The sequence below is a fragment of the Columba livia genome, chromosome 3 (assembly GCF_036013475.1).
Source record: "Columba livia isolate bColLiv1 breed racing homer chromosome 3, bColLiv1.pat.W.v2, whole genome shotgun sequence".
Classification (NCBI taxonomy): Eukaryota; Metazoa; Chordata; class Aves; order Columbiformes; family Columbidae; genus Columba; species Columba livia.
Window position 1 is genome coordinate 113992724 of NC_088604.1, and position 14664 is coordinate 114007387.

The 14664-nt window shown below is 42.6% G+C and overlaps 2 protein-coding genes across 27 annotated transcripts in view; both read left to right on the forward strand.

Annotated features, from left to right (window-relative positions):
• Positions 1-9418, forward strand: part of PLEK (pleckstrin) — a 63929-nt gene extending 54511 nt beyond the window's left edge. For 20 of the 21 annotated variants that reach the window (XM_065059291.1, XM_065059305.1, XM_065059296.1 and 17 more), the window contains 6 exons: positions 880-971; positions 2116-2300; positions 3902-4006; positions 5702-5785; positions 7182-7251; positions 8088-9418. In XM_065059291.1, the coding sequence (XP_064915363.1) occupies positions 880-971; positions 2116-2300; positions 3902-4006; positions 5702-5785; positions 7182-7251; positions 8088-8227 (676 nt within the window). In that variant the 3' untranslated portion in view covers positions 8228-9418. The remainder of the gene's footprint in view (positions 1-879; positions 972-2115; positions 2301-3901; positions 4007-5701; positions 5786-7181; positions 7252-8087) is intronic. The other variant, XM_065059307.1, reaches the window with a different exon arrangement.
• Positions 9419-9612: 194 nt separating this feature from the next.
• The window catches only part of APLF (aprataxin and PNKP like factor), a 38031-nt gene continuing 32979 nt past the window's right edge, over positions 9613-14664 (forward strand). For all 6 annotated transcript variants that reach the window (XR_010471752.1, XR_002416473.2, XM_021291004.2 and 3 more), the window contains exon 1: positions 9613-11437. Coding sequence is in view for 4 of the 6 variants with exons in the window: in XM_021291004.2 (XP_021146679.2) it covers positions 11386-11437 (52 nt within the window). In the remaining 2 variants the exon portion in view is untranslated. The remainder of the gene's footprint in view (positions 11438-14664) is intronic.

The following is a 14664-nucleotide window of genomic DNA, read 5'->3' on the forward strand; positions in this document are numbered from 1 at the left end:
AAAAAATATTTCAAACCTTTTGTCTGCTTTCCTGAGAAATACTGATGTTAGCCTAATTTTTGCGTGGTGAGGGGAGAGTGGTGCCTGCCAGAGAACTTGTAACTGGGAAAGGGAGAAGAAGAGATAAAGGGCACACACAGGAAGCCATCTGCTTGTCAGTGCTTTGAAAAATTAAGGACATTTTTTGCCTCTAAGCAGTAAATACCAAGATACAAATGAGACTGCAGTGCTCCTTACAAGACACTAAAACTGCACAGGGCCAAGATCCAACTAAATCTGACTTCACAGGCTTCAGCAGAGGATCACCCTGATTAACAGGCCAAAGGACTTAGCCTGTGACATTTAATATTTGTCCTTCTTGTCATTCCAGAGCTGCAGGGAATTAGAGTTCTGAGCAACTAAAAAGCAGGTGGGAGGAAGGAAGTCAGACCAGAGTCACTGAAGTTCATTAAGGCCTCTGAGAGCATCCAGGCTTTGGAGATGTCACAGTGACAGGTTTTCTGCTCAGCCAGGGACCTCTGGGGAAATGCAGCACAAAGCAGTGAGCTCCCCTGTTGGCACGGAGGCTGTGGGGCCCTGCGATGGTGCCTCAGCAGCGGGTGTTGCTATCTTCACACTTACAGTCACCACGAGTTGTTCCATTCTCAAAATATGGGGGTGTGGTGAGATATCTGTGCACTCGCCCCTCTGCTCCTGCAGCTCTGACAGTCATGTAGTGAGGCCTTCAGGCTTTGCAACACAAATTTTTCAGGAGATTAAACCATGCTATAGCTCTGCAGGACAATATGTCAGCAGAAGATGAATGACAATGATATTATTGTACGAATTGGCTAAAGCTTTTTATTTGCTAACAGTTTCTGTGATTCTTTTTATGGACAGTGCTTTGTACCTCTCAATGAAAGATCCTGAAAAGGGAATAAAAGAGTTGAAGCTGGAAAAAGATAAAAAGGTGTTCAATCACTGCTTTACAGGTAAGGATCTCTTGTCTCTCTTTTCCATACAATAAAGGGAGCACAGGGATGAGAGGCTAAAGATAGATAAAACAGCTCTAAGCTCTGTAGAGCACAGAGAAGTTTGAGAAGAAAACCTGGCAGATGTCTTCTTGACCAACACAGGAGGTGCTCAAGGAGCTTGAAAAGCGTTCAGTTATAGCCATGGTGAGCAAGGGAGGAGGAAGAAATTGTAACCAGTGCCAGAAAGATTGAAGTAGATCTTTGTAGAAAGTTTCATGAAACACTTGATTCCAGAAGAATTACTTCATTCTGAAGTTTTTTATTAACAAATTCTGTCACATTGTAATTCATAGAATCACAGAATATTTTGGGTTGGAAGGGACCAAATCTGACCCCATTCCACATTAGTCACGGCTTTTTAGGCCAACTCTTCTTTCCCATGGGTAACATAGGTTAATCACTTATCAGTTGCATCCATATGAGACCAAGAGTTCGTAAGACATTATAGAATCATAGAATAGTTTGGGTTGGAAGGGACCTTCAAAGCTCATCCAGTGCCACCCCTGCCATGAGCAGGGACATCTTCACCAGATCAGGTTGCTCAGAGCCCCGTCCAGCCTGGCCTGGGATGTCTCCAGGGATGGGGCATCCACCACCTCTCCGGGCAACCTGGGCCAGTGTTTCACCACCCTCACTGTAAAAAATGTCATCCTTGTGTCTAGCCTGGATCTCCCCTCTTCTAGTTTAAAACCATCAGCCCCTGTCCTGTCCTGCTCCAAGTCAAATCTGTGGGTGCTATAGTTGAAAGTCACCCTGTGTCAACAGCACTATGTCAGTAAGATAGCCTGGAAGCCTGCCTTCTTCAAGGCTTGGCTGTTCTTTGTACTTCCCCAGTCCCTGTGGCCTCCCAGTTCAGCCCTGCATCCCCTCCCAGCTCAGGTACGGTGTTCAAGAGCTGTACTGGCCCCTGCTGTCAGTCGGATTGGTTGTACCTCACTGGGTGACCCAGGCATCTGACTAGATAAGCTCTCTGTGTTTTTAGCAAGGACATCTTCCAGGAGATTGGTGGATAGATGGAGTAGGCTTGTTGCCTGTATATTTTTGAGGCTTCTTTGTGTCTGTCTCAGTTTGTGGCTGACACTGTTTGTTCCTTTGTAACCAGGCACCTCTGTGATTGACTGGCTGGTGTCCAGCAATTCCATCCGAAATCGCAAAGAAGGACTCATGCTTGCCTCTTCCCTCTTGAGTGAAGGCTACCTGCAGCCTGCGGGGGATACATCCAAGGCTGCCGCTGAGGGCCTGTCGGACACCCCCTTCTTAGATCTCAGTGACGCCTACTATTACTTTGTGAGTGTTGCATTCTGGTGGTTTTTATTATCTCAGACTTACTGATGCTCTGCTTTTCTCAGGCTTCTTATTGGTTTTCTTAAGTCCTGGAGGAACATTGTACAGAAATGGAGAGACCCTTGTTAATTGTCTTTCGCTACATGATACTCAGAATGAATTAGCTCACTTTAATATTTGTAAGCAGGACATTTTTTCTTCTGGCACCCTTCTTAGTGCATATAGAGTGCTGAGATCAAGCTGGGTTCTTTTTTTGAGTTAGATTTTGTTCCTGGTAATTTCACCAGTGACCAGAATTTAGCCATCAGTTCCCCTGATGATTCAGTAGAAGGGAAGAGAGTAACTCATTATCATGGGGCTTTCAGAGTGCCACAAGTTACAAACCCATTTGTGTGCAGAGCCATCAGATCAGACTCAGTGCATGTGTACATGCACGCCCCCCACGGCCCCCACTTACCTGTGAGTGAAGAAGCAAAAGTTTTTAATATCCCCCAACAATACATGTCCTGGGTACCCTACCCAATCTTTTCAGTCTGTTGCTTCATATTCTGTGAATTGTTTTGAAGAACTTGCACTATCACAATCACTGTCAAATATTGTTTTAAAGATGTTTGGCTCATGAACTTATGCTAACAAAAAAGTATGCCTTCTGTCACATAAAATGCTTAAATATTACAATTCTGTGTATATTTACCACATAGAATCACTCGACTTCAGCAAAATCGATCTCCCATTAATTTGTTTTCCTAGCATGTGTCCCTGGTAGGGAGACTTTACCTTTGCAGCAGTGGAAGAAGAGACACTGCTGGTGAAGGCAGCCTTGTGGCCATCACTGTTCCTGGCTACCTGGGACCCTTCTCCTTGTTTCTAGTTTGATTCAATACCAACGTGGTGTGAGGAGGCCACAGCAAGTCGATGTCTGACTCACTATCATACATGTAGGCAGCACAATTGCCTTCATTTACATAGTTTGAACAGTGTAAAGTTTCCGTAAGTAGCATCGCAATTTATCTGGTAAGGAATGGATGTGACGCATGGATCCTGAAGCATCCCATGCTCAGTGCACATATCACAGCTAGAGAAAAATTGCAAATTAAAAAAAAAATAGGGCCAGTTCTTGTTACAGAAGACAGCCTAGACAGAGCATTTCTTCTTCCTGAATTCTAGATGCCTTGTGGAGGAATAGGAAGGTTGTGTTGGGTGCAGGCACAGTCAGCTTGGACTGTATTGGCTGTGCCAGCATTGCTTCCTATGAACTGCTGCCTGTGCATTTAAAAGCCTGTGACATTAAGGTGTTGAGACAGCCTGTCCTTCATGGAGGAAATGTGACGCCAAGAGTGGAGGCACTGAGATATATACAGATGCTCCAGCTCTCTTCAGATGCCCTGGGACACACTGGTGTAGTCCTGCCTTATACTGAAATGCTTCCATGGTGACTTGGAGAGCTCCTCAGCTTCACCAGGACATTTATCCAGTAAAAGGGTTGATTTTTTTGAGGTGTCAGAAAGCGGGGTGGAGGGAAGCCAAAGAGAAGCCAGATTTGTATGTGTACATAATGATGCAGCAGCTGTGTAACTTCTGAGTTTTCTCTTGTGGTCATGCAGCCAGACAGTGGGTTTTTCTGCGAGGGAAATTCTAGTGATGATGATGTGGTCCTGAAAGAAGAATTCAGAGGCATAATAGTCAAACAAGGATGTCTGCTGAAACAGGTCAGTGCTGCCCATGTTCCATCCTGTCCCTGGGAGAATGTTGCTTGGATACAAGGTTACTCTTTTACACCTAAAAGCTTTAGGGAAGAGAGAAACGAGCTTGTGCCATCTGCACACTTGACAGGTTTCATCTCTGTTCCCCTTGCCTTTGCACAAAGAATGCTTGCTGTAGCATGGCAGCAGAGCATTTGCCCAATGCTGCAACATTTACTGCTCTTATTACAAAATAAGCCAGTTGACAGTTTTAATTAGGAAAGAGTGCTAAAGCAGGAGATGTGACAAGTCATCGGTAGGATGCAGAGCTAAACTCGGGTGAAAAGGCTGCCAAGCCAGTGTCCCTCTAGACATACAACTGGAGTCAGTTGCCAGTTTTCACACGTTTTCTCAGCATACCTGAGCAAAGGAGACCTTTCAGTCACTAGCATTTGATCCCATCCCATCTCTAAGATGGAAGATAACAGCATACCTTCCTTTCTAGCAAAACATTAAGCAGTATGGTGAACGTCGTGATAAGATCCTTACTTTCTAAGGCCATTGCAAACATATTAGCGAACTGAAGGCAAGACCAGGATTCTTCAATGAACAGAATAGTCCGGTTGGAAGGAACGTACAACAATCATCTCGTCCAACTGCCTGACTTCTTCAGGGCTGACCAGAGGTTAAAGCATGTTATGAAGGGCAAACGGCTCTTAAACACTGACAGACATGAGGCATTGACCACATCTCTAGGAAGCCTGTTCTAGTGTTTGACCACCCTTTCTGTAAAGAAATGTTTCCTAATATCAAGTCAGAACCTTCACTGTTAAAACATGACTTGGGAGCCTAAAACCTTTTTGATGGTGCTCACTTTTATCTCTTGCTCAATCATATTACTCAGAAGCAATGGAATAATCAAATCTGTGTCTTTCTGCTGACTTTTACCCTGTCATGTTCACCTTTGCCTACTTAGTAAGAGCTTCTTTGCAAACGGCGTAGCTCATTGAGAAACTAATATTTTGAAATTCTGAGAGGAAGTGATTCATGACAGTCTCCCACTAGCGTTAGGCTGGATTTGATCACCCTCAGTGGACTGTGGATCATTGCCTGGAAGTGTCACTGCTTCTGCTTGAGCATGCTTTCAGCAGATCTAGATTTTCCCCACCCATCATTTCAGTCTTGAAAACAGGAGATGAGGCATCTATATCTGTGTTAGAAGGTGATGTTATTTCTGCTTGAACTTCTCAGCCATGAATCCTCTCCAGAGTGCGTAAGCCAGCTAAACCTTTTCTGTTGTTGTTGTCTTTGCAGGGAGAGAAGAACCTTCAGCTCATTCTTGCCAATAGTTCAGGGTACCTTCCTGTAAGGCATTTTGCAGCCATGTTTTCTGTCAAGCATTTAAACCCAGTTCTCACAGACCTCATGGGAATGTCATAGCTACCAAACGATGAGGCGTGTTTAGGGGAATCTCCCATGTTGAAGCTGTTCTCCTTTGTACAAAAAAAACAAAACAAAACAGAGAGAAACCATTGTGATAGCCCAGTCGTTGTGGGAAATGGTGGGCTGCAGAAAGGCCAGGTTCAAATCCTGCTCCAGTGAATATTTCTTGTCCAAAATATTCAGCTTTTTATATTTATCTGTTCTCTCGTGTGGGTAAGCTGACTGTAAGCACTTGCAGGCAAAACAGTTCATGACATTCCTGGTTTTGGATTTTCCTAGGGACATCGGAGGAAGAACTGGAAAGTGAGAAAGTTTGTTTTAAGAGACGACCCTGCATATCTTCATTACTATGATCCTGCTGGAGTAAGAGCCGTTTGGTCTACTTTGGTTTATTTCCCTGTTTGTTTTAAAGCTGTACCAATATCTGAGTGGAGTATTTTCATGGGAACGTGTTACGGGGAAGACCAAGCAAGACAGTGGAGCTGTTTGTGCTCACTGTGTCTGGCCACCCTTGGGAAGAGCAGAGTGGAGGATGGTTTCTGGTTTGCCAAGTCAGGGTGGCAAGTGCCACCCAGAGCTGGGAACAGCAGCACTGAACTGTGTTCTCACCTCTTATCTGTGATTAATTAGAATTAATGCAGCTCTCACTTGATTAAAATCAAGTAGGTCATAAGTGCAAATGAACACAATACAGTCATGTTGCAGATTATAATTGGGGTATTTTCTGTGTCAGGCTGAGTTCCATTTCTTGTGTAATTCTAACAGGCCAAACCCAGCCCTAAGAAAGGAAGGGGCCATTGCCATGGACAAAACCTGCCCCCAAAAAGCAGGTAGATTCAGCCCACAGGTTTTATTTCGCCCTGCACTGCTGCAGGAGCAGTGCTGTTGTGTGGTGGGTCACAGGTGCTTCATGCTGTGCCTGTCCTGCTCGGCAGAGGCAGCTTAGACACTGGAGGATCAACACTGAGGAGTTTCTGACCTCCCTGTTTCCAGTTTGCCTTTCCTGTTCCTGGCGTCCCCTCCCAAAGGGCTTAGATGTGTCAGCTTACAGGGGCTGCTTCTTTGAAACTTAGACCAACAAGAATGCATCTTCACCCATTCTTTGACTATCACAGTCCTCAAGTGCACAAGAGGCCAAATTGTAAATAAGGATAAACCCTGTTTCCCTGAAAATAAGGCAGGGTCTTATACAATTTTTGCTCTAAAAGGTGCTTACTTTTTTACGTGTATAGGCATAGCTGCCTGAACGCTATTTAAATTGACTTTTTAAAATGAACTGTAACTAGGGCTTATTTTTTGAATAGGGCTTATATTTTGAGCATCCTCAAAAATCCTGAAAAATCATGCTAGGGCTTATTTTCGGGGAAACAGGGTAGCTGCTTTTACTGCTTGGTAAGACTGCTTCTAAGATCTACTATTTTTCTAACTAATCTTCTTGTCTATTCACTGTGACATCAAAGGAAAACTTGTATTTGGCACAAGGCTTATATTCTTCTTGTACCTCTATTCAGGACATGCTAAATACTCTGCAGATCCTGAATTCCAAATCCCAAAAGAGATTTCCTATTTACTTGTAGGTCTTCCCCCTACCACTTTTCCCCACCCTTCATATCACACACAGACTGAGGTTCCCCTGGTTTCCCAGGTGACAGACTAAGTCAGCAAGTGCTTTTGTTTCCATTCTGGAGTTGTAGGCAGATATTAATTGTGAACACTTTCAGAAGTGTTGCATTTCTTTTTGATTTCCTGTCCTCACCAGGGAGAAGAACCACTGGGAGCAATTCACTTGAGGGGCTGCGTGGTGACAGCGGTGGAAGATATGCCAGACTGTAAGGAACTATACTGAATGAGCTGTGTAATAAGTTTGTGGTGCATTCTTTCAATCCGCCTGAAATCACAGTGGTTTTTACTCAAAAGCAATCTATGTAACTAGTCTCTCTATTGCTGTCTCAATTAGTGGAGAGGATGCTGTGGGAAAGGCAGCAACAGGGAACTGTGTATTTTGTCTGTTGTTTAGAGAAGACCTGTCGAAAGGATGACACCATCACCACGTTAGGATAACTGCCCTTAGACAAAGTTAAGCTGAGTTCACTCCTTTTAGTTGACGGATTTAGGTTTACATTAGAAATGGTTATGCCTACAAATTATTACTGTTCACATTCTGTTCCCTTCCTAAACTAGATGAACGGCAATGGTTAAACATTGCTGCAAGGTACAAGAAACACTCATTGCATGAATTCTCCTTTCCATGAGAGACAGACTGTCATACTAAGCAAGAAAGTCTGTTGGATTCTCAGCACCTCCGTAGTCTGTGCTGGCAGATAAGCAAGAGAAATTTTTGGGTCTGACATGAACTTAAATGTCTTGTGCTTGTAGCTGGCAAGGCACTGGAGGTTTTGGGGAATATGTACTCCCTGCAGAGCTGCAGATCCTTCTGTGATCGGAGACCAGTTAACCAGAGACTCTTCAAGGTGAATCCCTGGGTGGTTCTCTAAGACAGAGACCTATCTCACAGACACAGTGTTGCAGTATATTTGAAAGGGCATACATATTCATGCACAGCTGTAGAAAGGAAGGAAATCCCCTTATGGTGTGTAAAGAAAGAAATATTGTAAATACAAGACTTTATTCTCTCATAGCTGACTTCCTTGTTTCTTCCTTGTAGCCAAGAAGTATGATGGTGACAACATCCTCTTTGAAATCATCACGGCAGATGAAATCCACTACTATTTACAAGCAGCCTCATCCACAGAGCGTACAGAGTGGATCAAAGCAATTCAGGCAGTTGCTAGGACTGGAAAATGAAGATGATCTGCCAGTGAGAAGACCAACAACTGAAATGAGTTACTCAAACCAGGAATCTTAGCATTTCACTGAGAGAAAGCAATATCATCCAGAAAAGCATCCTAGGGCTTGTGGGTTTGGGGTGAGGGCAGGTAGTAAGTTTTAATCCTATACCGGGCACTAACAAACTAACATTTTTCCACTTGTGTTATGGTAATATTTTACTAAATTATAGCATAGAACATGCCATATTAGTGTGTGCTGCTTAGAATAATCAGTGTACCTTGGTCAGGTTGTACCTTACACCTTTCTCTGCTGCCAAAGCTGATGAGAATTCACCATTAACAGAGGACAGAGTCATGTCACTGACTGTAAGTGCGGAACTGAACTACCTACCATTCAGCCTGTGTTGTGGTTCAGTATCTTCAGATATTTCAAAGTCTTCCTGAGACAAACTTTACACTTTCTTCTTTACCAGCCAGTGATCTTTCTGCTGCCATGTTCACCTGCACAAGTAATGCCATGGATTTAAGGAAAGAAATCAACTCACTTGGAAACCTAATCCACTCCTTTATAATCCTTCAGTGTTAATGAAGGGAAGAATGTAGACAACTATGGAAACATGTGGAAAGCAAGTACAACTCTGTGGCAGCAGTATGAGCTTCAGGAAAAGTCTCTTCCCGTGGTATTTCAAATGTGAAGCAATCTCAGTTCAACTTCTTTATCACCTGATTTTGGCCTTAGCTAAATTTCTCTACAAGAATCTGCTCTAGGACCATTGTTTCCCTTCATTTAAGTCTCCAAAACGATTGCTAGGGTGTTATGTACTGCTGTATTTGACCTGCATTTGAATTAAGAATCCTGCAGGAGAAAGGAAAGGATCCATGGGTTACTTACTTGAACTACTGATTGCAGTGATTTTGTTCAGGTCTTTCTTTTTTAACCTCCAGCAACATACTCAGCCCTTGGTTCTGTGCCTTAGTAATGTAAGAGAAACCTTATCCTTGCTGTAGCTGCAATAAACATCATTATTGGACAGAGTCAGTTTATCTAATCAATCCTTATTTTTTTGTCTAATTGTATGTATCAAACTTCCAAGTCTTAAACTTGAAGCAGGAGCTGAAAGTTAATGTCCAATCCTACGTGTAGATCGTTCCTATTGCAGACTGATGTTTCTGAGTGTGCAAATAAACTTAAAAGCTTTTAAAATTCTGTTTATAGATCTAGTAGGGTCCCTTATCCTTAAGAATCCTGATTCCGATCTCTTCAGTGTAAAAATAAATCTGGCGCTAAAGCTTCTCTTCAGTTCTGCTTAGTTATACCTGTATCTGAGCTAATGAGCCTGAAGGTATTTTGCCTTAGTATTGCACATCAGAAGGAAAACACAGGCTGGCCAGGGCAGCAGGCTGGCAGACGTGGCATTGTCATGTCCATGTGAGACATCCAGAGGAAATCGGCTTCTGGCAGGTGTTTCCTGTGTCTCACACGAGCTGGCAGGGTCGCTGCAGCCTGCTCTGTCATTCTGAGTAAGGAAGACTTATGGCAAAAAGATACAGCGTTTGCTCAGCCTGCCTTCTTGATAATTGCTTTGTGGTTGCTGTTTGTTTTTGCTTTCAGAGCTGGCTAACCCAAAAATACCCTCTGGCACAGGAAAATAGATAAAAAACTCCACGCAACCAAACAACAGAAACTTGCCCAGCTTAGCAAAGAAAGGTTGGAACTCCCAATTTTTAATAAGACTAAAAAGTTTTACTACTCTTTGACCTTGTAATTTTTCCCTGCACCCTGTCAAGGGTACAGCTGCCCACCTGTGAATGGTGTTTTCTCTAGTAGATGATGCTAGTGAGTGTATTTGAGGAAGAGCTCTGACGTTTGTACTAGACTGTGTCAATGGAGTCTCCAACCCCATAGGTAGTTATTTTGAAGAGACATCACAGAGGTTTGTAGGCGTCTCTGCTTCTTAGAGGAAATAGGAAGATTGGAAGTGTATGTCTGGTGCCACCCTACCTACATTTCTTGCTATAAATGTTTTGTTCGCCTGAGACTGGTAGTGGGAGTGACTACAAACTGTTCTTTCTTGTAGTCAGATTCTCATGCGTTTCTTTACATCAATATTTAGCTCCACATTCCACGGTGAATGCATTCTGGTCCATATTCAGACAAAGCCTGACAAGAAAAACAATAAATTTGTGCCAGTCCCAGCCTTTTCTTCTTTTAGGATTAGGGATCACAGACCTTTCTCTCTGATGAGCTTTTCACAAGCGATGGACTGGGGACCAGGGTTATTATGGGACTAGTTTTCAAAGACACTCAGCTTCCTAATTCACAGCAGTGCTTTTGGAAATCAGAGTAGGTACCTGAATACCACCAGCTGTGTGACCTTGGGAACTGCGTGTGAGATAGTGATAATTGTCACAGCCCTTGAACTGAGTCAGTGCAGTTGCTTGGAGTTGAGACAAGGTAGCGAGAGCTACTGTAGTCCATGCCCATCTAATGAGGCCATCTTAGTTACTCCGAAGGCAGGGAAGGGAAGAGGCAGATATCCTGAATACTGACACAAGAGAAGAGAGAGAAGGCGTAGTACAATGAACTATTAATCGAAAGAGGAAAAATAGAAGAGCAGACCTTCATATACCATGCTTCCTCCATCTGTTTTCACCCTCTTTCTATTTGAATCACACTACTGCTACAAACTTGGCAAGTACTACATCAACTTCAGTTCCTTTTTTATTTTTTACTTACCAATTAGTTTTTTTCATAGACTGAAAGCAGAAGAAACCATTGTGAATAAGGACTATATTTATAACCTTCAGTTAGTGTAAGACTCACATGATATCATCTACTATAAAGATCCTCTGAGGTTCATATTTTACTTGCCTTGTCTTACACCAAGCAGTTTTCCTTCCTCTGGAGCACCGATGATATGCTTACTACAGTCAGGTTTTCAGGAATGTTTATTAACCACGCACCCTTACAAACATCCATGTATATGCAGAGCTCCTTCTTCTACAGTTTAAATGAAAACAGGACAAGGCAAACCACACATGTATACATTGAAAAAGAACATCTGTGAGGACTGCAGCAGCCTAACAAGCTTTCAGCCACAGGTGTTCCTTTTTCTCATACTTTAATAACCGTCCCCCAGATGGAGGTAGTTTTGTCTTAATGTGCTCCTAGCAATGGTTTCTTATACCTGTTTAATTTCCCTATGCTGCAGCTCTCTTTTGAAGGGTAAGTTTAGCGTTCTTTCATTGCTAAATGTACTTATTTTGGTGATGTTCTTTGCAATATGCTGTTGTTGCTTTTTATTTGCAAGACTAGATAATATGAAGTGTTAAACATCCATTGAAAACGTGGTTTTAGTAATGCAACAGTTTATTGAGGAATCTTAAATCATATTCATAAAGATGAAAAAACGAGATAAGGCCTGTGAGGTGTGAGCTAGGGTGCGCTGTCAAATCTCGCTTTTTATTTGCATTTGTACTTGCAATGTTGCAGGTAATTTTTCAGTGCAGTAATACTGCTTCTGTCTTTGTCTTAGATTTCACTTCAATATATACGTTAAACACCATAATTTTTTTTCTCATTTGTTCTTAGGCAATTTAGAAGTTATTTTAAATGTAAGGCACTTGCTTCACAGGGCTCTGGATAAGCTCTTCTTATTCTTTGTAATGTGACTCCATTTGTTCTGAGTTCAGATGTGTGGAGCACCAAAACTAAGAATCCTGAAAATTTCCCTTTTTGGTGAGGGCCAGAAACATATTAGCAGGGGGTTGGTGTGTTTGTTTTGTTTTTTGTATATACGTTTTAAAACTGTAGGAGGAACTTTGACAGCAAATGAGCGAGTAGGTTAAGAGTCCTCCGCTGGTTGTTGGTAGTCGATATTTCTGTCTATGTCCTGAGTCTGTGGTTTGAAATGTGCACGTACTTTTGCTTGTGAGCTCTGGTCTTCTTGTCGATATGTAGAGGTTTCATTGTGCTTAGTGTGAACTTCTGTGTGCAATAGAAGACTTGAAGCAGGCTTCAAATTTCTCTTTGGGTTTGGTAGCTTTGGCAACCTGAGAAAACCACGTGCTATGCAATAAATGATGCCAAGTTCTTTAGCCTGCCTACTTGAATAATTTTTAAGTAAATGTATTAAGTTGGGTTTGTCTTAAAGTAAACAGAAATGGAAGATATGTGTTCTTGCATGTTAATGTTATATCACAATATATCGAAGGTTCTTTTTGAAAGTTAGGATAAAACAAAATCAAGGCTGTTCACACATCAGCTGGTTTGAAGGATTGCTTCCAGGTAATACAATTAAGTAATTGCATAGTTATATTATTTAGCCTGTAAGCTGAGCAGTTCTCAATATATCAAGTGTCAGATGTTTGCCCTTCAATATCAGGACACAGGATGGAAATCTCAGTCCTGCTTCTTGTGGACCAACGTTGAGTGAGTAAGGAGTCTTTTACTTTCTAACCCTTTCTCTGCTCCCTAGGAGTGTGGTTCTTGTGTTGTAGCTGTCTGTGACCTAGCCCTGCCTGATCTGCAAATGAATGTGCCAGGGAGCTGCCATCTGCATCTGTGAGTTGTTATTGTTGTGGGGGATGATGACAGAATTAAGTCTGAATCTAATGCATGAAGAAGAATTTGATCTGCAAGCTAAGCAAAAAGCAAAACCAAAGAAACAAACAAACCCACAAAAACTACAATAAGCAAAAAAACCCCAAGCACCCTTGAAGAATTTCTGACTTGAAAACAAGGCTCTGGCATTGTTGTTACTCACAAGACTTCTTGAAATAGAGTTTCTTGTTTGGCTTCAAAATAAGTGTGCTGCTGCTGCTGTCTTTCCCCCTCCTTTTCCTTTGCGCCCCCCCCCCCCACTTTCCTTTACCCCCCCGATTAGAACATCAGACTTCCCTGCCTTGCATTCAGAACCAAAACTATGGCTTTCCACGCTTTGTTTCCGGTTTTTGTAGATTGCTTACTTTTTTTTTTTTTTTTTTTAATGTTGTTCCTTTCAGTTTAGTTGAAGGGAGAGTAAAACTGTGTATAAAAGCTGAGGGAAATATAAAGAGGGCAAGTGTAGAGTCTTGCATCTGGGTAGGAACAACCCCAGGTTCCAGTATAAGTTAGGGAATGACCTATTAGAGAGCAGTGTAGGGGAAAGGGACCTGGGGGTCCTGGTGGACAGCAGGATGACCATGAGCCAGCACTGTGCCCTTGTGGCCAGGAAGGCCAATGGTACCTGGGGTGTATTACAAGGGGGATGGTTAGTAGTTCCAGAGAGGTTCTCCTTCCCTTCTACTCTGCCCTGGTGACACCACATCTGGAATATTGTGTCCAGTTCTGGGCCCCTCAGTTCCAGAAGGACAGGGAACTGCTGGAGAGAGTCCAGCACAGGGCAACAAAGATGATGAAGGGAGTGGAGCATCTCCCTTATGAGGAAAGGCTGAGGGAGCTGGGGCTCTTGAGTTTGGAGGAGACTGAGGGGTGACCTCATTAATGTTTATAAATATATAAAGGGTGAGTGTCACAAGGATGGAGCCAGGCTCTTCTTGGTGACAAACAATTGTAGGACAAGGGGCAATGGGTATAAACTGGAACACAGGAGATTCTATTTAAATTGGAGAAGAAACTTCTTCTCAGTGAGGGTGACAGACACTGGAACAGGCTGCCCAGGGGGGTTGTGGAGTCTCCTACTCTGGAGACATTCAAACCCGCCTGGACACCTTCCTGTGTAACCTCATCTGGGTGTTCCTGCTCCGGCAGGGGGATTGGACTGGATGAGCTTTCGAGGTCGCTTCCAATCCCTGACATTCTGTGATTCTGTGGAATGCTACTTTTAATACTTCATTGGACTTCCATTTTAAGTGCAATGGGGTATAGTAAAACTCTTCACCTTTCCTCTGTATACTCTGCCTTTTTTTTTTAAGATGGCACCATGTTTCCTTCTCTTTCTTCATCCCACTAAAAGATGACTGAGAAGGAGGGAGGAAGGGAATTGAAGGGAAATGCTGATGAAACTGATGGAGTTTTGCTTCCAGCAGTTGAAAGGGAGGAAAGCTATGTCAGTAATTTTTGTAAATTTGCCTTCAGTGTGTCTTTCACCAAAATCTTGAATATTAATAAGACATAGTGATCAAAGGAGAGGAGAAGAAGGAACTGGGGATCAGCTATAAGAAAACTATAAAAAAATCTCGAACTAGACACCTCAATTTTCCCCCATCCTCAAACCCAGATATTAAAAGGACATTGAGAACTTTTTTCTTAAGGGCATTGCCATTAGCCACTTTATCAAATATACAAGAACAACCAATTGCAGACCGATCTAGTATCAATTATATAGATCAATGTATAATTAGTCTTTTAATGTACCTGCTTCCACATTGTAAGGAAAAGTCTGAAAAGCACTGAAATATATAACAGAAAACCAAACAAGAAACGATCTCTCCTGTCCTTCAGTGCTCCTG